The 26,941-nt window shown below is 41.1% G+C and overlaps 1 protein-coding gene across 13 annotated transcripts in view; it reads right to left on the bottom strand.

Annotated features, from left to right (window-relative positions):
- Positions 1-8,507: 8,507 nt before the first annotated feature.
- Positions 8,508-26,941, bottom strand: part of SENP2 (SUMO specific peptidase 2) — a 45,819-nt gene continuing 27,385 nt past the window's right edge. Inside the window, exons 11-19 of one of the 13 annotated variants that reach the window (XR_010338937.1) lie at positions 26,594-26,657; positions 24,970-25,146; positions 22,451-22,582; positions 20,392-20,595; positions 18,396-18,475; positions 15,689-15,773; positions 14,507-14,574; positions 13,638-13,732; positions 9,768-9,839 (exon numbers count right to left, since the gene is read on the bottom strand). Coding sequence is in view for 12 of the 13 variants with exons in the window: in XM_064366897.1 (XP_064222967.1) it covers positions 13,547-13,732; positions 15,689-15,773; positions 18,396-18,475; positions 20,392-20,595; positions 22,451-22,582; positions 24,970-25,146; positions 26,594-26,657 (928 nt within the window). In the remaining variant the exon portion in view is untranslated. Of the gene's footprint in view, positions 9,840-13,428; positions 13,733-14,506; positions 14,575-15,088; positions 17,457-18,395; positions 18,476-20,391; positions 20,596-22,450; positions 22,583-24,969; positions 25,147-26,593; positions 26,658-26,941 lie in introns of those variants that run through there. The other 12 variants (XM_064366895.1, XM_064366899.1, XM_064366898.1 and 9 more) reach the window with 12 other exon arrangements.

Below are 26,941 nucleotides of genomic sequence, written 5' to 3'. Positions count from 1 at the left end.
ACCAGCTAGCTTTGTTCCTAAGCAACGAGACCAGCTAGCTTTGTTCCTAAGCAACGAGACCAGCTAGCTTTGTTCCTAAGCAAGGACGTTTCTCCCAACAGCCCATTTCCAGGGAATCCAAGTGCTGGATGATTCTGCAGCTGGGCTCAACTCTTGAGTTTTCTGAGGGCAGCACTAGCACGAGACCATCCTTTATAGGCCGGCATCCTGTTCCACCTTACAGTGAGTAAGAAGTTTCATGCCTGTGAACTGGGCCCTGATGAACTGTTCACATGTGAGCTCAGATCATTACAATCTTTGTATTAGTTTCTCCAGCTATACATCCCAGACTTTTCCTGTCTTAACAAGACAGTCTGACATCCCAGAAAGTCCTAACAGCACATGATTTTACACTAAAATAATAGTTGTTAAATGGAGATTGAGCTTAACCACAAAGGTTTTATTCATTAGCCAACGTCACTCCAAAAGCCCCTCCCTACCACCTTAGATTGAACCCCTTGAAAAATCTATGATGCACAGTGGTCTGTTAACCTAAGCTTGAACATGCCTTTTGTCCTGTTCGACCCCCCACCCTCCAGCTCTGCCCCGTGCCATTCTTGGTTCCTCGAACATGGAGCCCTGGAAAGGAAGGACTAACACAGGCTGGCTGCAGATCAGAAGAGGATTCCAGCATAGAGGGAGAATTTAAAATATGAGAAAGGGAGAATTGATAGAAGTTTGGAGGATTTTCAACAAAGAACCAAAGATTAGCTGTAGACAGGAAGACACATCTTGACAGTGACGACAGGAGGCAAGGGAGAGAGAGAAGGCCGGGCTGCCAAGGACAGGCCGGAAGAGCAATAACCTTGCACCAATCGGGATCCAAATGGCTGAGTAGACAGAGAAGGGATAAGGACTTGAAGAGTATGAAAAGCACTTGGCCTAGTCTTGTCCCTACATCCCTGGGGAAGGACGTGGGCCACAGAGTATCTCCGTGTTTTTCTTATGAAAGGAGCCCATAACTGCAGATGGTTAGAAACCAGCCTAAGTCAGATGTGCATCCAGATTTCTGTCTTGGGACCTACTGGAGATTTTTTGGCCTACTACCATGACGACTAACAACACTGCTGGCAGACTCCCCGGATGTTCACTGTCAATTGCTGCTGCTGCTCTTTATTTCCTCCCTTCACTTCCCTTAAGGTACGATGAACAGAAATTGAAGATGCATCCCATAAAGGTTAATTTTCTTTTTTCTTGAGATAATCGTGGTTTTTGTCATTGGTTCTGTTTATGTGATGGATTATGTTTATTGATTTGCCTATGTCGAACCAGCCTTGCATCCCAGGGATGAAGCTGACTTGATCGTGGTGGATAAGCTTCTTGATTTGCTGTTGGATTCGGTTTGCCAGTATTTTATTGAGGATTTTCACATCAATGTTCATCGTGGATATTGGCGTGAAATTTTCTTTTTTAGTTGTGTCTCTGCCAGGTTTTGGCATCAGGATGATGTTGGTCTCATAAATGAGTTAGGAAGGAGTCCCTCTTTTTGTATTGTTTGGAATAGTTTCAGGAGGAATGGTACCAGCTCCTCTCTGTACATCTGGTAGAATTCGGCTGTGAACCTCTCTGGTCCTGGACTTTTTCTTGGTAGGCTATTAATCGTTGCCTCAACTTCAGACCTTGTTATTGGTGTATTCAGGGATTTGACTTCTTCCTGGTTTAGTCTTGGGAGGGTGTAAGTGTCTAGGAATTTATTCATTTCTTCTAGATTTTCTGGTTTATTTGCATAGAGGTGTTTATAATATTCTCTGATGGTAATTTATATTTCTGTGAGATCAGTGGTGATATACCCTTTATCATTTTTTACTGCATCTATTTGATTCTTCTCTCTTTTTTTCATTAGTCTGCCTATTGATCTTTACAAAAAACCAGCTCCTGGATTCATTGATTTTTTTGAAGTGTTTTTTGTGTCTGTCTCCTTCAGTTCTGCTCTGATCTTAGTTATTTCTTGTCTTCTGCTAGCTTTTGAGTTTGTTTGATCTTGCTCTTCTAGTTCTTTTAATCGTGATGCTAGAGTATCAATTTTACATCTTTCCTAGTTTATCTTCTGGGCATTTCGTGCTATAAATTTCCCTCTACACACTGCTTTAAATGTGTCCCAGATATTCTGGTATGTTGTATCTTTGTTCTCATTGGAAAAACCCTAATTGAGTATTCTTAACAGCTCTTGCTATCTCAGAAACAGCTGGCAGGAGGGGAAAACCTCATAGACAAAATTATATTCTTTTTTTGTGTGTGTGTGGACAAAGAATCTTCCTCTATTGTCCAGGCTGGAGTGCAGTGGCACAGTCATGGCTCAGTGCAGCCTCAACCTCCTGGGCTCAAGCAATCCTCCCGCCTCAGCCTCCTGAGTAGCTGGGACTACAGGCATGCACCATCACACCTGGATAGTTTTTAAAATAATTATTTTTATTTCAATAGTTTTTAGGGGGCCGGGTGTGGTGGCTCATGCCTATAATAATCCCAGCACTTTGGGAAGCTGATGTGGGCCGTTCACTTGAGGTCAGCAGTTGGAGGCCAGCCTAGCCAACATGGTGAAACCTCATCTCTACTAAAAATACAAAAATTAGCCAGATGTGGTGGTGTGCGCCTGTAGTCCCAGCTACTTGGGATTGCTGAGGTGGGAGGATTGCCTGAGCCCAGGAAGTCAAGGCTGCAATGAGCAGAAATCATGCCACTGCACTCCAGCACAGGCAGCAGAGTGAGACCCTGTCTCCAAAAAAAGGGGGAAACGTTTACAGAACTACAAAACTAAAGCAAAAAGCAAATCCCTATACACTAAGAACAAATGAATCCCTCAGGAGGCTGAGGCAGGAGAATTGCCTGAACCCAGGAGGCGGAGGTTGCGGTGAGCCGAGATCGCGCCATTGCACTCCAGCCTGGGTATCAAGAGCCAAACTCCGTCTCAAAAAAAAAAAACAAAACAAAACAAAAAAAAAGAACAAATGAATCCAACTGTGTATCAAGTTGACAGCATAATCCGAGAAAAAAATTATTTTGATTTTAAAACAATATTTTCATTGCAAATTGCTAGTGGGATATAAAAATAATTGCAAAGAAATCTTAAACTGCGGTTAGTGGCCCAGTAATTACACTGGCACTGATATTTTGAAACTGTTACAGGTGTACTTAAGGGTAAAGTGAATAATTACGTTGATGTTGATAGCAACCAAGGTTTTCAAGATTACAGTGTAAGATCAAGAAAAACCTTGGATACCCTGGGTAACATAGCAAGACCCCATCTTTACAAAAAGTTTTAAAACTAGCTGGGCATGGTGGCATGTGCCTGTAGTCCCAGCTACTTGGGAAGCTGACTGGAGGATGGCTTGAACCCAGTATGTTGAGGCTGCAGTGGGACATGGTTGTACCATTGCACTCCAGCTTGGTGACACAGTGAGACCCTGTCTCAAAAAAAAAAAAAGAAAAGAAAAAAAAAAAAACCTTGGAATCTTACATTTGAATTCGAAGTCAGTAACACCTATAACCGCAGACAGTGCCCAAACCTATGTATATACATATGGTGTTTTTTCCTATAAAGTAACAAGCGGGTAGCATATCCAGTGTGGATATGCTACACAAAGAGATGAAGGCTAGGTGCAGTGGCTCAAGGCCTGTAATCCCAACACTTGGGGAGGCTGAGGTGGGCTGATCACCTGAGGTCCAGAGTTTGAGACCAGCCTGGCCAATATGGTGAAACCTCATCTCTATCAAAAATACAAAAATTAGCCAGGCGTGGTGGCAGGCACCTGTAGTCCCAGCTACTCAGGAGGCTTAGGCACAAGACTCTCTTGAACCCGGGAGATAGAGGCTCTAGTAAGCCGAGACACGCTACTGCACTCCAGCCTCGGTCAGACAGAGCGAGACTCTATCTCAAAAATAAAATAAAGGGATGATTCCCGTCCCACCCAGGACAGTGGGAGATTTTATCATGCTACTCACAATGGTGCACAGTTTAAAACTTACAAAGTGTCTATTTCTGTTACTTTCATTTAATGTTTTTGAACCACAGTGGACCCAAGAGTGACTGAAACCAAGGAAAAAGCAAAACCACAGGTAAGGAGGGGTCTATACTATTCTATTTTTGCCTAAGTCTTGAAATCCCCATAATAATAGGTTTGTTTTTTTTTTTTTGTAAAGTAGCTGAAACAAAGATAAAATTGTTCACTAAAATGAGGTATTAAATCCTTTGGAATGAACTGAAGGCCTACACGTGAAAAATATTACAAATCATAAATCAGTGGAGATACAATTATCCTGTGCTGGAAGAAATAAGAGTCAAAATACCAATGGGTAATTGTTTTTTTCCTGATTTTTTTTTTTTTTTTTTTTTTTTTTTGAGACAGAGTTTCGCTCTTGTTACCCAGGCTGGAGTGCAATGGCGCAATCTCGGCTCACTGCAACCTCCACCTCCTGGGTTCAGCCAATTCTCCTGCCTCAGCCTCCTGAGTAGCTGGGATTACAGGCACGCGCCACCATGCCCAGCTAATTTTTTGTATTAGTAGAGACGGGGTTTCACCATGTTGACCAGGATGGTCTTGATCTCTTGACCTCGTGATCCACCCGCCTCGGCCTCCCAAAGTGCTGGGATTACAGGCGTGAGCCACTGCGCCCGGCCTTTTTCCTGATTTTTAAAAATATACATGACTTGTAACCCAGAAATTATAATGCTAAGAATTTCCTAGAATACTGAACATTGTGCAAGACTATTCAGTAATACTGGATTAAATATATTTGTGATAGCCACATAGTGGTACACTCTGCAGCAATTCAAATGATATATTTATTGACATGAAAATGTTCAAGGTAAGTGGAAAAGGACTTATATAATCATAATTCTGTATTTGTTAATAGCAAGTTATATACACATACAAGCCTGTACATGTATTCACATATCCACGAAGGGGAAGGCCAGGATATATGCCCAATTTTTCTTTCTTTTGAGACAGAGTCTCAGGCTGGAGTACAGTGGTACACTGCTCACTGCAACCTCCGCTTCTGGCTGAAGCGATTCTCCTGCCTTAGCCTCCACAGTAGCTGGGATTACAGGCACCCACCACCACACCCAGCTAATTTTTGTAATTTTAGCAGAGATGGGGTTTCACCATGTTGATCTGGAACTCCTGACCTCAAGTCATTGGCCTGACTCAGTCTCTCAATGTGCTGGGATTACAGGTGTGAGCCACCGCGCCCAGCCCAAATTTCTGTTAAGAGGTATTATTAACTCCAGGTGGTGAATTTGCAGAATTATTACCTTTTAATCAGCATTTTATTTTTATACTATGAACACCTATTACTGATATAATTAAAGAAAAATATAAGGGGACAGGGTGGTAGTGTGGGATCAGACTTTATGATCCCATGAGGATGGGGTGTGTTGGGAGACCATGGAAGGGGAGTGGTAAGGCTGCCCAGTGTGTTCTTAAAGTACGTACTTCCAAGAACTGTCTATGTCGCTTCTCCTGGCACTTTCCTAAGTGTATTCCATAAAATAGTTCCACAGGTGTCTCATAGAAAAGGGTTCAATGTCCAAGTTTTGGGAAATGCTAGCTTAAAACATAACTCATTCATACAAAACGTATAATGTTTGCTATGCATTCCGAGGAAAGAACATGGCATGCATATTCATTGGGTCACAGACCCTTTGCTTTATATCCTTAAAAAAAGAAATAGAATTGGGGTCTTGCCATCTTGCCGAGACTAGTCTGGAACTCCTGGGCTCAAGCAATTCTCCTGCCTCAGTGCCCCCCCCCAAAGTACTGGGATTACATATTCTTTATACAAGTTACAAGACTTATACTTGACACATTTTAGGAAATGCCCATTTAAGGACCTAAAGATTAAGGATGTAAAGCCGGGTGTGGTGGCTCACACCTGTAGTCTCAGCACTTTGAGAGGCCGAAGTGGGCGGATCACCTGAGGTTGGGAGTTCGAGACCAGCCTGACCAACACGGAGAAACACCGTCTCTACTAAAAATACAAAATTAGCCAGGTGTGATGGCGCATGCCTGTAATCCTAGCTACTTGGGAGGCTGAGGCAGGAGAATCGCTTGAACCCAGGAGATGGAGATTGCAGTGAGCCAAGATCCGGCCACTGCACTACAGCCTGGGCAACAAGAGCAAAACTTGGTCTCAAAAAAAACAAAAGATTAAGGATTGTTTATACCACGTATTTCCATCAAGGGTCTGAAAGCTTCTAGCCCATTTTCCTAGATTTAGATGGAGTCATCTCAAAACAGCCTCACATTTATAATATGGTTTTTCGTTTTTGCTTTTTGGTCTCAAGCTTTATGGTTTTAAACATAATTTGCATCTTGCGATCAGGTCACTTAAGAGCGGTGTTTTCCTTCTCTGCATTATCTGTCCATTAGTGGGCAGAGAAATCAACTTGGTGGTCACAACCTGAATTTTTTTAAAAACTGAAATAAAACTATCAGAGTATAGTAAGGATAAGTATTACGTCACAAAAGTATATGTGACATTTTTGTGTCCATAATCACACTATGTGTGTGTGTGTATGTGTGTGTTCACAACATAAAATACATTTATTCCTATGAGTTGCAATTTTAAAAAAGTGAAAGCCACTGAATTAAAGAGATGAATTTATTGGTAAATAGAGAAAAGCAACACCTATTCCGATATATTCAAACCCCTTCCTGTATATATTAGGTAAATTAAAAGAAAAAAATTGTCAAAGCAATAATATAGCTAGCTAGATGGCCAATTTACAAATATGTACCATAAGTTTGTTTGAAGATAAGGTACTTGGGAGTTTTTCTCAAAGAAATGGTTATAAAAGGGATTAGGTTCCAATTAGTTCACAAAAGCCGATTTAAACAATGTAGCTTAACTACAGTACTAAGGTTGTCACAAACTTAACTTTCTGACTGTTGCCTATTTACTCACATCTGAGGTTCACTGTTTCTACTAGGATACATTATCCCCACATCCACACCCTGGTCCAGCATCAGGCAGCTCCTCACAGTGCAGGCAAGCATCCACTATCAGACACGTTGTGCTTAGGATTTCAGAGGAGGAAAAACTAAAAAGTTCTAATAGCCTTGGGTAACTGAGGTAGAATATGGGGCTCCCAGGAACATCTTCCATATGCCCCAAATCTGTTTCCCTCCCACCCCAATCCAGCTCTGTTCAAGGTCAAGCTTGAGAAAGATACTTGCTCTCAACAGTATATTTTTAAAATCTACATCAATTTTTAAGAGACTACTAAAAAATAGTAATGGCCAGGCCCGGTGGCTCACGCCTGTAATCCCAGCACTTTGGGAGGCTGAGGCAGGAGGATCACCTGAGGTTGGGAGTTCAAGACCAGCCTGACCAACATGGTGAAACCCTGTCTCTACTAAAAATACAAAATTAACCGGGCATGGTGGTGGGCGCCTATAATCCCAGCTACTCGGGAGGCTGAGGCAGGAGAACTGCTGGAACCCAGGGGACAGAGGTTGCAGGGAGCCGAGATTGAGCCACTGCACTCCAGCCTGGGCAACAAGAGCAAAACTGTCACACACACACATACCCCACTGGCTTTAATGGTGATAATTTGCTATTAATAAATTCAGTAGCTGTTTTTCACCTGAACACTTAATAAACTTTTAGATCCAAATAAATTGTTTGGCTCTAAAAAGCTGTTATTACTAACATGCTCCTGCTTTGTGCCCACGGAGACACGTTAATGCCTTGAGAAGCATGGCCTGTGGTCTCCCACAGGAAATTCAGGAACTCAGGGTCAAGCAGAAGGCCATGCTAGAGAGCTCAACTCTCTGCTCTTCCCAATTTCATTATGTCCTGGAAGATTTGAGAGCCATCCGGAAGAGTGTGCAGTAATGGAGAGCTCAGTGAGAAATGCTCTTAATCAGCCCCTTGAATAATACATTAAGCCTCAGCATCATTCATTTGGGCGGAATACAAATTGCCATACGTAACAGGACTTACCTAGCATGCACTCAATCTTAACTGAGGTACCAAACCCTCAAGGGACACGCCCAGGGAAAGCCAGGAGTCTGGCATAATGCTGACCTTGCAAACCTCTGGCCTTTTTGGCTGTGCGGTTGCCTGGTCCCAGTACTCGCTGGCAGTGCCAGGAGCCCAGGGACAGGAGCAGGGGCTGCAGGAAGGAGGGAGACGCAGCACAACCTGCTCCTGCTTTAATTATCACCCAACCACATGGCCTCTGGCTGACCATCAAGTAGGCCCAGCATTTTCAACCCACATCACAGGTCCCATGTCCGCAACCAGGAGTTTTTTTTACAAGTCTCAGGGAAAACTGGCTGCAATAGCTCTAGCCCGTATACCCCTGGGACCAGCAGCCTGGGCACTCCAAATGGCAGGCATGTAGATTCATAGGGAACACATGCCCAGTTTTTCCAGTTTTACCTCTCACTGTTATGAACCAGAACCAGTTTGGGAGACTTAAGCAGGGAGAGGGTTAGAAATCATTTCAGCATATACTTTTTGGGTTCTGCCAGACAACCTTTTATTACATCAGAAAAGCAACACTAGGCACTATATCTTGCAAAATATGTTCTGACCAACTCTAAACTTTCTGAAATTATAACCACATCAGTAAGGTTTTTAATGAACAAAAAAGTTAAATACAAACTTTCATATGCAAAATAGATTACTGTATAACTGGCAACCTCAGAGCCAAGTACATTTTCTTCTACAACTTTCAGTGGGGATGGAGTGGGAAGATGTTAGTCTTACTGAGTACTGAGTAGAAAACTTAATTTAGGCTCAATATATAGAAAACAAAAACTCTGAGGAAAAATAGCTTTAAATTCAATAGTATCTTTTGAAATAAACAGCTCAGGCCAGCCCCTACAATTCTGAGGTTTATACTCAACCAGATCTGGGATGAAAATGAAGATTTAGGGTTTACAGTTACTTCAAATCCATGAATCCAGTTTCAAGACTAAGCCAAGTCACCTCATTTCCAGAAAGGGAAGTCACTGTAAGATGACCACAACTCTCTTCTGAAGATGCTCGGGTAGTCAGAGTTCCTTGGGCACAGTTCCACGGTTCCATGGCACTGTGCCAACGCTGTAGTGTCAGACTTCCTCTGAAAGGCAATGGGAGCCCTATCCCACAGCATTTTTGCTTCTCCCAGCATTTTTGAACCTCAAAAGAACAAAAAAAAAAAACAAAAATCCCAAACCCTCCAGCTTCATGTTGGCAGTTAGTGCGCCAGCTCCACTTCCTTCCGCCCCCAGTGAGATCTCCCTCCTGGTCTTCAGCAGGGAGCGGCAGCTTGAGTAACATTCCTTTCAGAAATAAATAGTTCAAACAAGTAATTTAGAGCTAACTATAAAAGCAGCAGTAAATGGCCACTGCCCATTATGTTTGCAAACGATTGAGTGAATGAATACGCTGAACAAACACACAGAAAAAAACAATTCACAGAATAAATCCTGCATTTCCCACATTCATAGGGAAAAGAATTTCTTAAAAAAAATATTAATTAGCGTTTGTTCTTGTGTGGGTTGAACAGTCCAAAGCTCTGAGCAGGCACAGCCTTACAAACAGGATTGCAAGCAGCCCTCTGCACCCCAACTCAGGACTAGGGTGCAGTGAGAGGCCTTCATGCACTTTTGACAGATCAGTACCTGTGACAGAACAGAAGTGATGCAGGGACTTTTTAACCCACAATGCATGAGGTATATGGAAATGTCTGTGAAAGAACCACCAGCAGCTAGAGGGACCAGGCAAAGTTTTCTCACAGCAACTGCTGATGAAGGATTTCCCACACCATCTTCTTCCGGAAGAGAGGCATCTGGTGCTGCGAAGATTCCCATAAACAAAACACACATTACACACGAATATACACGTCATCATGTCCATAAAGTAGGATGTCCATGTCCTTTTTCTAAGCATTGACATTTTTACATCATGGAACATACTTATTAAACCATTAAAAAGAAGGTTTAGGCCAGGTGTGGTGGCTCACGCCTGTAATCCCAGCACTTTGGGAGGCCGAGGCGGGCGAGTCATAAGGTCAGAGGTTTGAGACCAGCCTGGCCAACATGGTGAAACCCTATCGCTACTAAAAATACAAAAAAGTAGCTGGGCGTGGTGGCAAGTGTCTGTAATCTCAGCTACTCGGGAGGCTGAGGCAGGAGAATCACTTGAACCTGGCAGGTGGAGGATGCAGTGAGCTGAGATGGCACCACTGCACTCCAGCCTGGGTGGCAGTGCAAGACTCCATATTAAAAAAAAAAAAATTATTATGGTACATGTAATTATAAACTTTTTTCTTTTTTTTGAGACAGAGTCTTACTCTGTTGCCCAGGCTACAGTACAATGGGGCAATCTGCTCACTGCAATCTCTGCCTCCTGGATTAAAGCAATTCTTGTGCCTCAGCCTCCTGAACAGCTGGGACTACAGGCATGTGCCACCACACCTGGCTAATTATATATGTATATATATATATATTTTTTTTGAGACAGACAGAGTCTTACTCTGTTGCCAGGCGCCAGGCTGGAGTGCAGTGGCACATTCTTGGCTCACTGCAACCTCCACCTCCCAGGTTCAAGCAATTCTTCTGCCTCAGCCTCCCAAGTAGCTGGGACTACAGGCGTGCGCCACCACACCCAGCTAATTTTTGTATTTTTAGTAGAGACAGGGTTTCACCATGTTGGCCAGGATGGTCTCAATCTCATGACCTCATGATCTGCCCACCTCGGCCTCCCAAAGTGCTGGGATTACAGGCTTGAGCCACTATGCCTGGCCAATTTTTTATATTTTTAAGAGAGACAGGGATTCACCAAGTTGGCCAGGCTGGTTTTGACTTCCTGACCACAGGTGATCCACCCCCTCAGCCTCCGAAAGTGCTGGGATTACAGGAATAAACCATTGTGCGCAGCCTACCGTAAGCATTTTTATATGTTATGGAAAACCAAAGTAGGATGCAGAATTCTATACAGTATAGTACAACTTCATAATACTGGAAATTTCCAAGTGGTGGCACAATAGGCAACTTTTCTACTTATGTGTAGTTTCAAAACATTCTACAATGAACATAGTTTTTTGTGAGAAAAACATATTTATTTATTTAAATGAAGAAAAAATCTACCAGAGCAGTTTCTTTCTGTTCTACCAGGTGTTGTACACTGCCAATTCTATTCAAATAGCAACTTCTCCCTTTAAAATCTCATGTTACTAGGTTCAGAGAACAACCAACTGCTCCCTATTTGGCAACAATAACAAATGAGATTTTTTATTTTGAGACAGAGCTTTCTTCTTGTTGCCCAGGCTGGAGTGCAGTGGCATTAGCTCAGCTCACTGTAACCTCTGCCTCCTGGGTTCAAGCAATTCTCCTGCCTCAGCCTCCCGAGTAGCTGGGATCACAGGTGTGCGCATGCGCCCCCACACCCGGCTAACTTTGCGTATTTTTAGTAGAGACAGTGTTTCTCCATGTTGATCAGGCTGATTTTGAACTCCCGACCTCTGGTAATATGCCTGCCTCAGCCTCCCAAAGTGCTGGGATTACAGGCGTGAGCCATTGCGCCCAGCCAAAAAATGAGATGTTTTGCTTAATAAATTATTCTGCTTTAACTGACAATCACTACATGGGCAATCTGCAAAGCAGTAACACAAAAAGCAACTCCAAAATTATCTCTAGTACAAACTACTACTTCTAGTGAAATCAGAAGTTCACATTCTTGGCTGGGCATGGTGGCTCACGCCTGTAATCCCAGCACTTTGGGAGGCCAAGGTAGGCAGATCACCTGCGGTTGGGAGTTCAAGACCACCTGACCAACATGGAGAAACCCCATTTCTACTAAAAATACAAAGTTAGCCAGGCGTGGTGGCACATGCCTGTAATCCTGGCAACTTGGGAGTCTGAGGCAAGAGAATCACTTGAACTTGGGAGACAGAGGTTGCAGTGAGCTGAGATTATGCCATTGCACTCAAGCCTGGGCAACAAGAGGGAAACCCCATCTCAAAAAAGAAAAGTTGATATTCTTGAAGTACTCCTGATGTACCATTACATACATACATAGTTGGATGGCCCTTCCTTAGAAATAATAATACACAGGAATATAATTTCTAAGGAATATAATTTCCTTAGAAATAATAATACACAGGAACCAATGAATGCCAGAGTTCAGAGATTTGCAAATTGTGCCCATTATGTCACTAAAGACTAGTGATGTCGCCAGGTGCAGTGGCTCACGCCAGTAATCTCAACACTTTGGGAGGCCGAGGCTGGTGGATCACCTGAGGTCAGGAGTTCAAGACCAGCCTGGGCAACATGGTGAAACCTATCTCTACTAAAAATACAAAAATTAGCTGGGCATGATGGTGCAAACCTGTAGTCCCAGCTACTTGGGAGGCTAAGGCAGGAGAATCGTTTGAACCTGAGAGGTAGAGGTTACAGTGAGCCGAGATCATGCCACTGCACTCCAGCCTGGGCAACACAGCAAGACTCCATCTCAATAATAATAATAATAATAATAATAATAATAATAATAATAAACTAGTGATGTCCTACCTGGGGTGGAGGCTAAAAAGTCTTAACACGTGATTCTTAAATTATTTTAAATAGTTCAAAACATCTAGTAAAAACTGCACATTTACTCTTAGTAAAACTGCTGAGACTAAGGAATAAATGCCTTTATTTTATACTGGAATTGTATTAATTCACTATGGGAGTCCAAATTACTTCATGTAATACAGTTTGTATTACAGTTTGTATTCATGGAATAAATACAGTTTGCTTGGTAGACAACACCTACTAAAATAAGGTCTGTTGATGAAAAATATTTTGTAATGGGATTGTCCTCCATTGTAAAAAGGTTGAGAATCCACTGTTCAAAACAAATTCTCAAGAGTTCCCAACATACTTGAGTTTCCAATCAAACCCAGAGCCATGGAGAAACAAGCAAACAACAGAACAGAACAGAAAGGAAAGCAGTATTCACAAGTTACATCTTAGACCTGTGGCTTCAGTTCTCACAAGGCCTGTTTTCCCCTTGCTATTAATTACTGACATGCCTCTTTCTTTGGCTAGAAATAATAATACACAGGAACCAATGAATGCCAGAGTTCAGAGATTTGCAAATTGTGCCCATTATGTCACTAAAGACTAGGATATACCTGAGAGCAGATAAAATAACAAACTCTGATTCTGGCAGGAGTAAGGCTATAGCCAAGGTTTACAGCAATAATAGCACAGATACTACTATTTATTTTATTATTATTATTTGAGACAAAGTTTCGCTGTGTCACCCAGGCTAGAGTGCAGTGGCATGATCTTGGCTCACTGCAACCTCTGCCTCCTGGATTCAAGTGATTCTCCTGCCTCAGCATGCTGAGTAGCTGGGACTACAGGTGTGCACCACCATGCTTGGCTAATTTTTGTATTTTTAGTAGAGATAGGGTTTCACCATGTTGCCCAGGCTGGTCTTGAACTCCTGACCTCAGGTGATCTGCGCGCCTCGGCCTCCCAAAGTGTTTGGAACACAGGTGTGAGCCACCGCACCCAGCCAGCTACTACTATTGAGAGCTGACCGTGTGCCAGCTGCTGGACAAGTACTTTATTTTGCTTAATAACAAGTAAATAGTTGAGAAGGAGTCTTCACTCACCTGAGTAAATGTGATAGGTTTGTCCCTAGAAATATAATCTGCATATTTACAAGTAAACATTCCACAATCACTCCCATTCAACTGTTGAGGAATCTCCTAAAATTACAAAGAAAAAAGAAAGGAGGAAAGGGTAAAACATCATTAAATACAAACTCCTTGAACATTTTCTAAATGTTGCTGTGGATAAACAATATTATAAAGGTAAATATTAAATCAAGTATTACCTAAACACAGTCATATACAAAAGCATAATTATTCTATGTGGTATAAAAACCCTATGAGATGGCGTGCATGACCCCATAGGAAATGTTTTTCAGAAGAGAAAAAAACAAAGAGTTCCATTCTCAGCTCCCACTCAAAGAAACTAAATTGAAAGGAGGTTTACTACCAGGGATTCTAGTCAGAATTATTTCAGAAGCATTTATCAATTTTTAAAAAGGGCCAAGTGTGGTCAATCAGAAATATACCTTCTCTTCTCTAGCTAAAAAAATGAGACTACTGCTTTGGACCCCTACAAGCTTCAAGGTGGACAGAGAGAAGTTCCTGGATGGGCTTTAACCAATTAGGATCTTGCCTTCATGGATCAGTTCTGTCCGAAGGCAAAAACAAGACTTGCTACAAGCAGCACTAAGAGCATAATAAGCCAAAGGTGGTGGATTCTAAACCCACTAAGCTCACACCTGCTCCAGGCCTGTGTTGCCCTAATCTTGGCAGTCCCTAGCACCCACTGGCTGTCAGCCACAAGCAGCACAAGTTAGTAAGCGTATGAGAGAGGCCACTTCCACTACTGGAAAACACACTAGATGATAAGAGCTCAATTTTTATTCAGAGTAATGAAGTTGATTATGATTTTAAAAATTTAACACATACCACCCATACATATGCAGATACCTCACACTTTTCTCTTGAGCCCAGCATCTCTCACAGAATGGACAAAACTACAATATACAAAGAAAGAAAATTTGTTTTCTTTATTCCATTTCCCATATCAGAACATAGTATTCATCCTAACAGACTCTTCTTATATCTGTGCTTTCCTTAGAAAATTTCAAAGCTTATCCTTCAAACGTTTTTCTTTTTTGAGACAGCCTCGCTCTGTCACCCAGGCTGTAGTGCAGTGGCATGATCTCTGCTCACTATAACCTCTGCCTCCCAAGTTTAAGTGATTCTCCTGCTTCAGCCTCCCGAGTAGCTGGGACTACAGGCACCTGCCACCACACTGCTCCTGGCCGAGATTTTTCCATTTAGAAATTAAAATTATGTCCAGGCACGGTGGCTCACGCCTGTAATCCCAGCACTCTCAGAGCTGAGGCGGGTGGATCATGAGGTCAGGAGTTGGAGACCAGCCTGATCAACATGGTGAAACTGCCTCTCTACTAAAAATACAAAAATTAGCCAGGCATGTTGGCACGTGCCTGTAATCCCAGCTACTCAGGAGGCTGAGGCAGAAGAATTGCTTGAACCCTGGAGGCAGAGGTTGCAGTGAGCTGAGATTACGCCACTGCACTCCAGCGTGGGTGACAGAACAAGACTCCATCTCAAAAAAAAAAAAAAGCTTTTTTTGGCATTAGATCCTAAGACCTAAATAAACAAATTCCCAGATAAATTTTGGAAAAAAGCTTCAAACTTTCATTAGCACCAACTGGGAAATTAGCCAACTTGAATTTATTATTTTTTTTTCCCAATTCTGTGAGAGAGATGCAAGCATATGGTTACTATTTACATTTGCAGCAAGAAGATGAAAGCTAAGCAACCATTTTTAGTTAAATTAATTGCTAAAGATTTAGAAGCAGATCATTCTTAAGATGTATACTTTGGCCAGGCATGGTGGCTGACACCTGTAATCCCATCACTTTGTTTTGGGAGGCCAGGAGTTTGAGACCAGCCTGGACAACAAAGCAAGATCCCATCTCTACAAAAAAGAAAGAAAGAAAAGATGTGTACTTTAAAAGAATGCAGGGAGGGAGGAAGGGCAGGAAGGGAGCCAAAATTGAATAATATACTATTAGTAAACGCAACAAAGTATGTCAACTATAGATGATGGTCACTCACATGTGGTTTCATGCTGTAATGGGTCCACTCTAAAAGATTCAGATCAATATTTCTTTTGGTCTTACTTTCATCCTGTAAATACTGACTAAAAAGCAAAAGAAAGAAGGAATACATCAATGAATCCCTACAGAAATGAACCATTATGGTTACAGAGGGCTTTGTGATGTTAAACAGATGTGCCATTCTCAAATCCATGTTCATCAGCCTTTTAAAAACATGACTCTTCTTGGAATTTTTAATTTAATTTGGGGAGGCCTGCTTACAAAAATCATACATGCTTGTTTTTAAAAGTTGAAATAGGTATCAGGTTGATAATCATTAGATGCCTCATACCCAAAATTAAGCTTAAAAAATAACACAAAAAGCCAAAGACCCCTGTAATAATCACTACAAAATAATTACTATTAAAAGTTTGCTATGTATTCTTCTAGTTCTCTACCCCACCCTCACACATACAATTTTAAAACATTTTCAACATGCTGTTTCTCACTTAAAGAAAGATAAGATACATACAACAAGAAACATAGCTATAAAACAAGAAAACTGGCCTGGACTCAATAAATAAAGCTATTGCCATGAAAAAGAGAAAAAGGGAAGAAGACTTTTCTAAATTAAAGGAGACTAAAGAGACACTAAGAACACACATGGGCTGGCGCGGTGGCTCACGCCTGTAATCCCAGCACTTTGGGAGGCTGAGGCAGGTGGATCACATGAGGTCAGGAGTTCAAGACCAGCCTGGTCAACATGGCAAAACTCGTCTCTACTAAAAATACAAAAATTAGCTGAGCGTGATGGTGTGCATCGTTAATCTCAGCTACTTGGGAGGCATGATAATCACTTGAACCCAGGAGGTGGAAGTGGACGTGTTGGTGAGCCGAGATTGTGCCACTGCACTCCAGCCTGGGCAACAGAGTGAGACTGTCTCAAAAAAAAAAAAAAAAAAAAAAAAAAAAAAAGAACATGCATGAATCCTGACTGGCTCCTGGACTGGGAGTAGGTGGGCTATATTATTGAGTTTTAATATTCTTAAGTGTTATAATGACACTGTGGTTATGTAGAAAAATTTCCATATTCTCAGAGCAATATAAAGTATTTAGAGTGATTAATTAAATTCACATCTCCAGAAAGTTGTCATGGTTAACAACTTAAGTGTCTTGGTTTTTATCCTAACCTGCATGTAAGATAAGCCAGCGTTGGACCATGGCACACATTCTAAATGGTGCAATATTGCTCCCAAGGTGGTAAAAACTGTTTCTTGGGAGGCAAAAATCTTAAGAGTGATTTAAAGCTCTCTAAAGCTCAACTCAACAAGGAAGTCTTATTCCCTGATATTATTTTCTCTTGTTATAGAGAAATTAAATTAATTGAATTTTTCACTCTGGGGCAAGGGTGAAAATGAAAAGGAAAAACGTTGAGAAAAACTGGACTAGGACCATCAAGAAAGGGAGCAGGGCCTCAGATACCATCAGAACATTTCAACTTCAGAAAAACGTCTGAATGTGCTGGGGGCAGTGGCCCAAGCCTGTAATCCCAGCACTTTGGGAGACTAAGGCAGGCAGATCACTTGAGGTCAGGAGTTCGAGGCCAGCCTGGCCAACATGGTGAAACCCTGTCTCTTCTAAAAATACAAAAATTATCCAGGTGTGGTGGCATGTGCCTGTAATCCCAGCTTCTCAAGAGGCTGAGGCACGAGCATCACTTGAAACTGGGAGGCAGAGGTTGCAGTGAGCCAAGATCGCGCCACTGCACTGGGCGACATGGACTCCAACTAAAAAAAAAAAAAAAAAAAAGTGTGAATTTTCAAATCTTGTTATAAGCAGTACATCAAACTGTACTGTATGATCCCAGTAAGAACATTTCTGTACATGGGATAATATATGTGTATGTGTGAACACAAATGTTATGTGTGTACAATTTATACATATCATACAAAGAAAAGACTAGAAGAGAATAATCATTTTATAAACAATTTGGTGTATCTTATGATTTTTAGAAATTTCTTCTCGATACTTTTTATTCAAGATAAACAACCATAAATAAAAATAATCTTTTATACTAAAACAATATTTAATTACTGTTAATAACTTTTCTTCACAAGATTCATCTGTCCTTACTAAAGTTAAAAGAAGGAACTTCATTGCTTCTAGTGAGCAGAAAAGGAAAAATGGACCAATCTTACTGATGCATTTTCTCACTTCATGTAACTACTTTACATAGCTAAGAAGTAGCTATGCTTTAAAGACAGGTTTCTATTATAGCAATTACAATTTAAAACAATCACCTACAAACCACACACTTCAAACACTGCCTCTGAGTTCTGAGATAAACCCAACTCTCATGGAAAGCATAAAGATATGAGTGGGCTTAAGAATTTAGAGGATTAATACTCCCCAACTAACAGTTCCTTAGAACATTCAGAATAATGTATCAATACGAAAGAAATCTAATTCAAATCACAGAATTCTAGTAAGATCTATTTTACATCATAACATATGACAAACTTGTTGTCAGTGATGGTACTAAACACATTTTCTCAGTTGAAATCAGCTATTATTTTTAGACAAAAAAATAAAATGCATGCTAAGCCCTGAAACAGCCCTAACTATACATTAGACCACCATCCATACAGCTTCCTAGATGAGATGGAAGAGAGATCACCTCAACAGGGGGTAGTGAGGCAACAGTGAAGGTTTCAACATTTACTTACAGGAGAATCTCACAGATCCTGTGGCCCTTTTGTCCCATAGAATCCAGATATTTAAGACACTTTTTTCTTAGGTCTATCACCTATAATGGAAAAAGACAACATCCAGAAATATCTTAAATGTAAGAGGAGTGAGAATTTTACTTCCAAAAATAAACATCTTTTAGAAAATCAATACATGTACCAATATAAATGGAGTTCTAAGTTACACTTAAAAAGTAACCTAGAACTCCATGATATTGGTACATGTATTACATTTTTTAAAGATTGATCTTATGTATCTTTAGTAAAATGTCTATTTTTAGTTGAAACATTAGTGGTCCTCTCAGTGATAAGACTTTTTGTTGTTTCTTTGTATCTTTCTTTCCTTCTCTTTTCTTTCTTTCTTGTTCTCTTTTTTCTTTTTCTTTTAAGACAAGATCTTGCTCTGTCACCCAGGCTAGAGTACAGTGCTGCGATCAGGGCTCACTGCAGCCTCGACCTCCTGGGCTCAAGGGATCTTCCACTTGAGCCTCCCAAGTAGCTGGGACACAGGTATACACCACCATGCCCGGCAAATTATTTAATTTTTGTATAGACAGGGTCTTGCCATGTTGCCCAGGCTGGTCTCAAACTCTTAGGCTCAAGCAACCCTTCCTGCCTCGACCTCCCAAAGTCTGGGATTATAGGCATGAGCCACCACATCTGGCTTTATATCTGCATTTTTTTTTTTTTTTACAATAAACCTGTACTATCTTACAAACAAAACTAATATAATAACGCTTATGTGTACTAAGACTCTTTCCTGTTAGAAATGAAAGGTCCTCAAGTACAAGGACTTTGTCTTCTGGCCTTCTAAGTTGTTCAACTCAAGAACTAAAAAGGAGGCCAGGTACGGTAGCTCACCCATCATTCTGAGGCTGAGGTGGGAGGACTGCTTAAAGCCAGGAGCTCAAGACTAGGGACTCTGTCTCCACAAAAAAATAAAAAATAAATTTTAAAAAATTAACCAGGCATACTTGTCCATGTCTGTAGTCCCAGGTACCTGGGAGGCCAAAGTAAGAAGATCACTTGTTCCCAAGGAGGCTGAGGTTACAGTGAGCTATGGTTGTGCCATTGCACTCCAGCTTGGGTGGCAGAATGAGACCCTGTCTCTAAAAACAAAAAAAAATTAAAAAAAAAAAAAAAAAAAAGGCTAGGCATGGTGGCTCACGCCTGTAATCCCAGCACTTTGCAAAGCTGAGGCAAGAGAACCACTTGAGGCCAGGAGTTAGATACCAACCAGGGCAATATACAAGACTCCATCTTGCCAAATAAATAAATAAATAAATAAATAAAATTAGCCAAGCACGGTGGACCATGCCTGTAGTCCTAGTTACTCAGGAGGCTAAGGCAGGAGGATCACTTGAGTCCAGGAGTTCCAGGCTACAATGAGCTATGATCACACCAATTCACTTCAACCTGGGCAACAGAGCGAGGCCTAGTCTCTCATTTTAAAAAATAGTAATACAATTTTTTTAGAGAATGAATAAAAAGAACTAAAAAGGGTTGGGTGAAGGAGGGGGCACTAAGAAAAAAAAAAAACTAAAAAGAGACTCTGCAGAGTATGCTTATAACATATACTACTGGTCTTTATACCCTGGGCAGAAAAGGGGAGCATTCTTTTTTAAAAATGGTCTTTATTCACGGTGGCTCAAGCCTGTAATCCCAGCACTTTGGGAGGCTGAGGCGGGTGGATCACGAGGTCAAGAGATCGAGACCATCCTTGTCAACATGGTGAAACCCCGTCTCTACTAATACAAAAAATTAGCTGGGCATGGTGGCGCGTGCCTGTAATCCCAGCTACTCAGGAGGCTGAGGCAGGAGAATTGCCTGAACCCAGGAGGCGGAGGTTGCAGTGAGCCGAGATCGCGCCATTGCACTCCAGCCTGGGTAACAAGCCTAACTCCATCTCCAAAAAAAAAAAAAAAATGGTCTTTATCCAAAGTCCAATAATTAACTATTAATCTTCTCTACTCACCACCAGGCTCCAATGTACCTTCCGATGAATAGGCACCAGAATAATTTCTTGTTCAAAGAGATTTACCCCTTTGGTCCATCTTTTAACTGCTTGGTAACCCCCGGACTTTAATTTAGGATAGAAGAAAGTACTGAATACATGAAGTGCTGGATAGCCTTGCTTTTTATTTCTTTCCACCAGAAGATTCATGTAAAAATTAATGACCTACAAAATACCAAGGGAGTGAAAGCTGGAACATGACAAATATATTATCAAAACTAAATTTCTACCTGAATAAGGACAAATTTGAAGGTAAGGTACTAAAGAAGGGGATAGAGCCAGGCACGGTGGCTCATGCCTGTAATCCCAGCACTTTGGGAGGCTGAAGCAGGTGGATCCCCTGAGGTCGGTCAGGAGTTCGAGACCTGCCTGGCCAACATGGTGAAATCCCATCTCTACTAAAATTACAACAATTAGCAGGGTATGGTGGCAGGTGCCACCGTCTCAAAAAAAAGCCGGCAGGGGGCGGGGGGGATAAAAGGACTGTCTAAAGAAAATGACAGCAAAAAAAGTGATCAGTGCAAAATGGGACACATGAAAAAGGAATGAAACTGTACTTTTTTTTGAGACAGAGTCTCGCCCTGTTGCCCAGGCTGTCAGCTTACTGCAACCTCCGACTCCCAGATTCAAGCGATTGTCCTGCCTCAGCCTCCCGAGTAGCTGGGACTACAAGTACACACCACCATGCCTGGCTAATTTTTGTATTTTTAGTAGAGATAGGGTTTCACCACATTGGCCAGGCTGGTCTCAAACTCCTGACCTCGTGATCTGCCTGTTGGCCTCCCAAAGTGCTGGGATTACAGGCGTGAACCACCGCATCCAGCTGAAACCATACTTTTAAGGCATGTTAGTAACACTTAATAGCCAGAAGAAGGAATTCAAGAAGAAAGTCTGTGTAATAATGAAAAGATCTACATAACTGTATCACACCAAAAAAAATGCATAAATATTAACAGTAAGTGAATTTTACTGCATATAAATTAGACTTCAATTTAAAAATATTAACTGGAAGGACATACACCAAAATATTCACATTTTATTTATCTTTGAGTGGTGGTACTTTTGAACAGTCATTTTTTTAGTTTTCCTATATTTTCCAAATTTTCTACAATAAACAAATTACATTTAACAAAACATTCCTGTTTTCAATAAATCTGTTTATAAGTAACTAGTCATAGGGGAAACAGGAAAACAGGAAGGGAAGCAAAGAGAGAAGATGCAGGGGCTGCAGTTAGGGAAAAAACCCACCACAAAATTGTCAAGAACTTAAGAGCCAGCTTTTGCTAAATATATTAAGGATACAAGAGACAAGTCAGGCAAAATTTTTCAGTTAATACTCAAAGAAAAGTATGCTGGGCGTGGTGGCGCTTGCCTGCAATCCCAGCACTTTGGGAGGCCAAGGTGGGTGGATCACCTGAGGTCAGGAGTTTGAGACCAACCTGGCCAACATGGTGAAACCCCATCTCTACTAAAAACACAAAACTTAGCTGGGCATGGAGGTGGGTACCTGTAATCCCAGCTACTTGGGAGGCTGAGGTAGGAGGATCACTTGAACCCAGAATTGGAGTTGCAGTGAGCTGAAATCGCACCATTGCACTCCAGCCTGGGCGACAACAGCAAAACTCCATCTTAAAAAAAAACAAGAAAAATACATACAGTATATAATAATCAACATATCCCTTTATTACTCAAAAAATAAAACAGCTACTATAAGAATTCACCTAAAATATAATACCACTTGCTGCTTCCTTCCATTCATCAGCTGTGCCCAGGGTTTATTGGAGACTAGTAAATGAAGAGGTGGATGCAACAAAGTACAGATGCAGAAAAGGGAAACATCACCAATTCCAGGCAGAAAATCAGAATTCACCAGCTTTTTAAGATTTAAGATGTCTTTGTTTTAATTATAAACTAAAAGTTGCTTTACCAAACCCTATAACTGGGTAGGAGTCAATGTGATTAAAGATAATAAATAGTTAAACTTCATGATAGCCAAAAGGGGGAGGGGAATACGACTTACTTCATCATTGAGCCAGTGATAATTCTTTAATGTCTGGATGTCTCCTCGAGTAATTCGCAATTTGAAAGCACTACTTAGGATTTCATCCTGTGGGCCATGGCCTAAGGCGTTACTAATTTCCTTTTCCATGTCCTGAATTAGAAAGTCCAAAAGTTACTATTTTAATATAGAACCATTATCAGTTATTGAAAAATCTGAGCTGAAAAAAGTTTTTCATCTCAGCAGCATCTGACTCTTGAGAAAAATATACTATCAGAGACCTACTAAACTACAGTATGAAAAAAATTTATCCTTTTTTTTTAGTAATAGAGATGGGGCCTCATTAATTGCCCAAGTTGGCTGCAAACTCCTGGGCTCAAGCAAAACCCGCCCTTGCCTCCCAAAGTGCTGGGATTCTAGGCATGAGCCACTGCACCAGCCCTGAAAACATTCTGACTTATAACTACAAAGCAGTCTTCCTAATATTTACAACAAATGCTTGTTCAATTAGTAGCTTGTGGAAACAATAATAATAATTATTTACATCTAAAGTATGGTCTCAGTTATCCTACTACCAGGTATAAGCCCTGTAAGCCAAACATGGTGTTAGATACTTGAAGCACATTCTTACTTGTTGGGAAGGTATCACTACCATTTTATAGAAGAGAAAATTGAAGCTCAGAGAATTTATTTTACATATTCAAAGTCATATAATTATTAAAAGGTAGAATGAAGATTTGAACCCAGCTGTGTCTAATTTACTGGCCTTTGCTCCTTTCATAATACTAAAACCCTGATTTCCACTCTAAGCTTTTTGTTTGTTTGTTTTTGACACAGTCTCACGAAATCTCAGCTCACTACAACCTGCCTCCCAGATGCAAGCGATTTTCATGCCTCAGTCTCCTGAGTAGCTGGGATTACAGACATGTGCCACCATGCTGGCCATTTTTTTGTATTTTTAGTAAAGACAGGGTTTCACCATGTTGGCCAGGCTAATGTCAAACTCCTGACTTCAAGTGATCTGCCTGCCTCGGCCTCCCAAAGTGCTGGGATTACAGGCATGAGCCACCACACCCAGCCTCTCCTTTAAACTTTTAAAACATCAAAATAAGATTAGGACATCTAAGGGGTCATATCATCCTTTTTGACAGAAAGAGAATAAGCAAACAGGCAGAAACTTGGAAACCAGGCAGCAGTCTAGCAATTGACTGTTTATGGAATAAATGGCATCATCATACTAAGGAATAATGTGGGCCAGGCACAGTGGCTCACACCTGTAATCCCAGCAATTTGGGAGGCTGAGGCAGGCAGATCACGAGGTCAAGAGTTTGAGACCAGCTTGGCCAATATGGTGAAACCATGTCTCTACTGAAAAATACAAAAATTAGCCAGGCATGATGGCATGTGCCTGTAGTCCCAGCTACTCAGGAGGCTGAGGCAGGAGAATTGCTGGAACCCAGGAGGCAGAGGTTGCAGTGAGCCGAGATTGTGTCATTGCACTCCAGCCTGGGTGACAGGGTAAGACTCTGTCTAAAAAAAAAAAAAAAAAAAAAAAAAAGAATTATGCAGATAAATGCATTATTTAAGATACAAAACTAGATCTATAAACCCACTAAAAATTATTTCCCTCTAGGTCAGGCATGGTGGCTCATGCCTGTAATCCCGGCACTTTGGGAGGCCGAGGCAGGTGGATCACCTGAGGTCAGGAGTTTGAGACCTGCCTGACCAACATAGTGAAACCCCATCTCTACTAAAAATACAAAAATTAGCTGGGTGTGATGGTGGGTGCCTGTAATCCCAGCTACTCAGGAGGCTGAGGCAGGAGAATTGCTTGAACCCAGGAGGCGGAGGTTGCAGTGAGCCAGGATCGTGCCATTGCACTCCAGCATGGGCGACAACCACGAAACTGTCTCAAAAAAAAAAATTATTTTCCTCTAAATATTTTTACTACTGCTTCCTCCCGCTGCACATAGTTTCGCTGTTTTATGGATCTCTCTCTCCACCTGCATGCCCAATATAATAGTAAGTATTCAATAGAGATTCACCTACTAGATTCCTACTGTAGAGGAAGCCAAGATGTGGGTGCATCTTTAAAATAAGAATTTTAACTACCTTCATTCTTTATGTTCTGTAAGTTTTTACTGTTTTCAAATGCAATTATCAACAAAAGGGACACTTTAGTAAACAATATCACTTTTTAAAAAAGTGCAGTGGACTTATTCCTAATTCCAAACCTATACTATATAACTCACTCAACATATTTGAAGGTTAGAATCTACAGAGAATGTTGAATTCCAAGATATGTGATGACTGTGTCGACTCACATTTGCTGAATATCAATTTGATCCCTTAGGCCACTAACGATCATGCCTCACTAATGATCAGTGTAGCCAAATGTATAAATAGATCATGGACCTGATTTGTTTTCATATATTCATCCTTAGACCGGAGAAAGTCCTCAAAACAAAACATTCAAGTTTAGAAGAACTGAGGTTATTTAAAGACATTCCTCTTTTTAGGATCAGTACAAAGAACAATACCTCTGTAAGTTCAAGGAGATCATCCGTTCTTCTGTCCCTCTCTTTGCCTGAGCAATTCTTTTCCTTTGTCTCAATTATTGACACTTTCCTCCTGAGTAAGCCATTGCTTCCACTGCCCAGGCGGAGTCGGGCCGACACTTCTTCTGATAGGTCAGGCTCCAGCTGGTATCCCCTCCTCTGATCAAAAAAGCATCTAAATTCTACTGACATGTTTGATACTTGCTAATATAAATACAGGTAACACATGAAATATAAAACTGTCAGTAATGTGAAAGAAAAGAGAATTAGCAAATCCCCCAAATGAGTAGATTTATCATATCTGCCTGTCCCTGCAAGGGGAAACAAAACAACTCCAGACCGAAGACACAGGATACCTCAGTTACAAACATGAAACAGAACACTCACCAGCTTCCCTGGAAGGAGGAAGAAAGTATTTTCAGTTCTCCTATCACAGTTAAAAGTAGTATGTTTAAAAAATTATTATGAAAGTTTTAAATAGCAAAAAATATGACCCACAATCCCACCACTCAGAACAAATCCCTACTATCTTTATGCTAACTAAACGATTCTAGCTTATCCTTGTAAAATGTCATTTTATATTACAGAAAATGCACAAAACATTAATGTACCACTTAATTCATTTTTGTAAAATGAACACCTATATAACCACCATTGTGGTAAACAAATAGAATTCTGCCAGCACCCTAAAGCATTATCAGAGATGTATGATTTTTAAGAAATTCTCCATAAGAAGCCATGAAATGTAGGTAAACTGTTGGTATGGAGGTAGGTTCATCTCTCATAAACAAAGGTGGCTACTGTACAGAGGCAAAACTCCAACAACTCAGAAAGAAGAAAAAGGTTGTATATTTTCAATACTTGCTTTTTTTTTTTTCTTTAAAGAGACAGAGTCTCGTTCTGTCACTCAAGCTGGGGTGCAGTGGTGTGATCACAGCTCACTGCAGCCTTGACCTCCTGGGCTCAAGCAATCCTCCTGTCTTAGCTTCCCAAGAAGCTGAGACTACAGATGTGCCACCATGCCTGGCTAATTTTTAAATTTTTTGTGGAGACAGTCTCACTATGTTGCCCAGGCTGGTCTCAAACTCCTGGGCTCAAGATCCTCCTGCCTTGGCCTCCCAAAGTTCTGAGATTACAGGCATAAGCCACTGTGCCTGGCTGGCTTACTGCTTTCTTAAAGAAAACAACAGAAGTAACAATCTAAGTAATATATATATAATTTTTCTTCTTTTTCATGGGTACCAAAACATAAGTTATGTAAGTAAATGGATATCAAATTTTTTTTTTTTCTTGAGACGGAGTTTCACTCTTGTTGCCCAGGCTGGGGTGCAATGGCAGAATCTCGGCTCACTGCAACCTCTACCTCCTGGGTTCAAGCGATTCTCCTGCCTCAGTCTCCCGAGTAGCTGGAATTACAGGCATGTGCCACAGGCATGCCTGGATAATTTTTTTATTTTTAGTAGAGACTTCTACATGTTGGTCAGGCTGGTCTCAAACTCCTGACCTCAGGTAATGTCCCACTTTGGCCTCCCAAAGGGTTAGGATTACAGGCGTGAGCCACGCACCTGGCCTATGGCTATCAGATTTAACTAGGATTTTTACTTACACTTTCATTTTCAAATCTGAGTCCAACCATCTTTTCTGTATCAGAAATTTTTCCCTTTGAACACCTAAGGAAAATAATTGAGAGATGATAGATTTCTGCTAGATGACTCAAACCTAGCACATTCTAGTTTTAGAAATAAGATTTCATAATCTGTAAATAAAAATTGCCTTTTTATATAATACTCTAAATCAGGAGCCAACAAACTTTTCTGAAAAAGCACAGACAGTATTTTAGGCTTTGCAGGTTTTATGGTCTTGGGCATATCGTGGCAACTCTACCACTGTAATTTAAAAGCAGCCATACACAGTATGCAAATGAATGTGCACACTTCAATAGAAATGTACTATA

Source organism: Aotus nancymaae, unplaced genomic scaffold, assembly GCF_030222135.1.
Source record: "Aotus nancymaae isolate 86718 unplaced genomic scaffold, 86718_ANA_hifiasm-v0.15.2.pri h1tg000067l, whole genome shotgun sequence".
Lineage (NCBI taxonomy): Eukaryota > Metazoa > Chordata > Mammalia > Primates > Aotidae > Aotus > Aotus nancymaae.
This window is presented reverse-complemented; position numbering and strand designations above follow the sequence as displayed.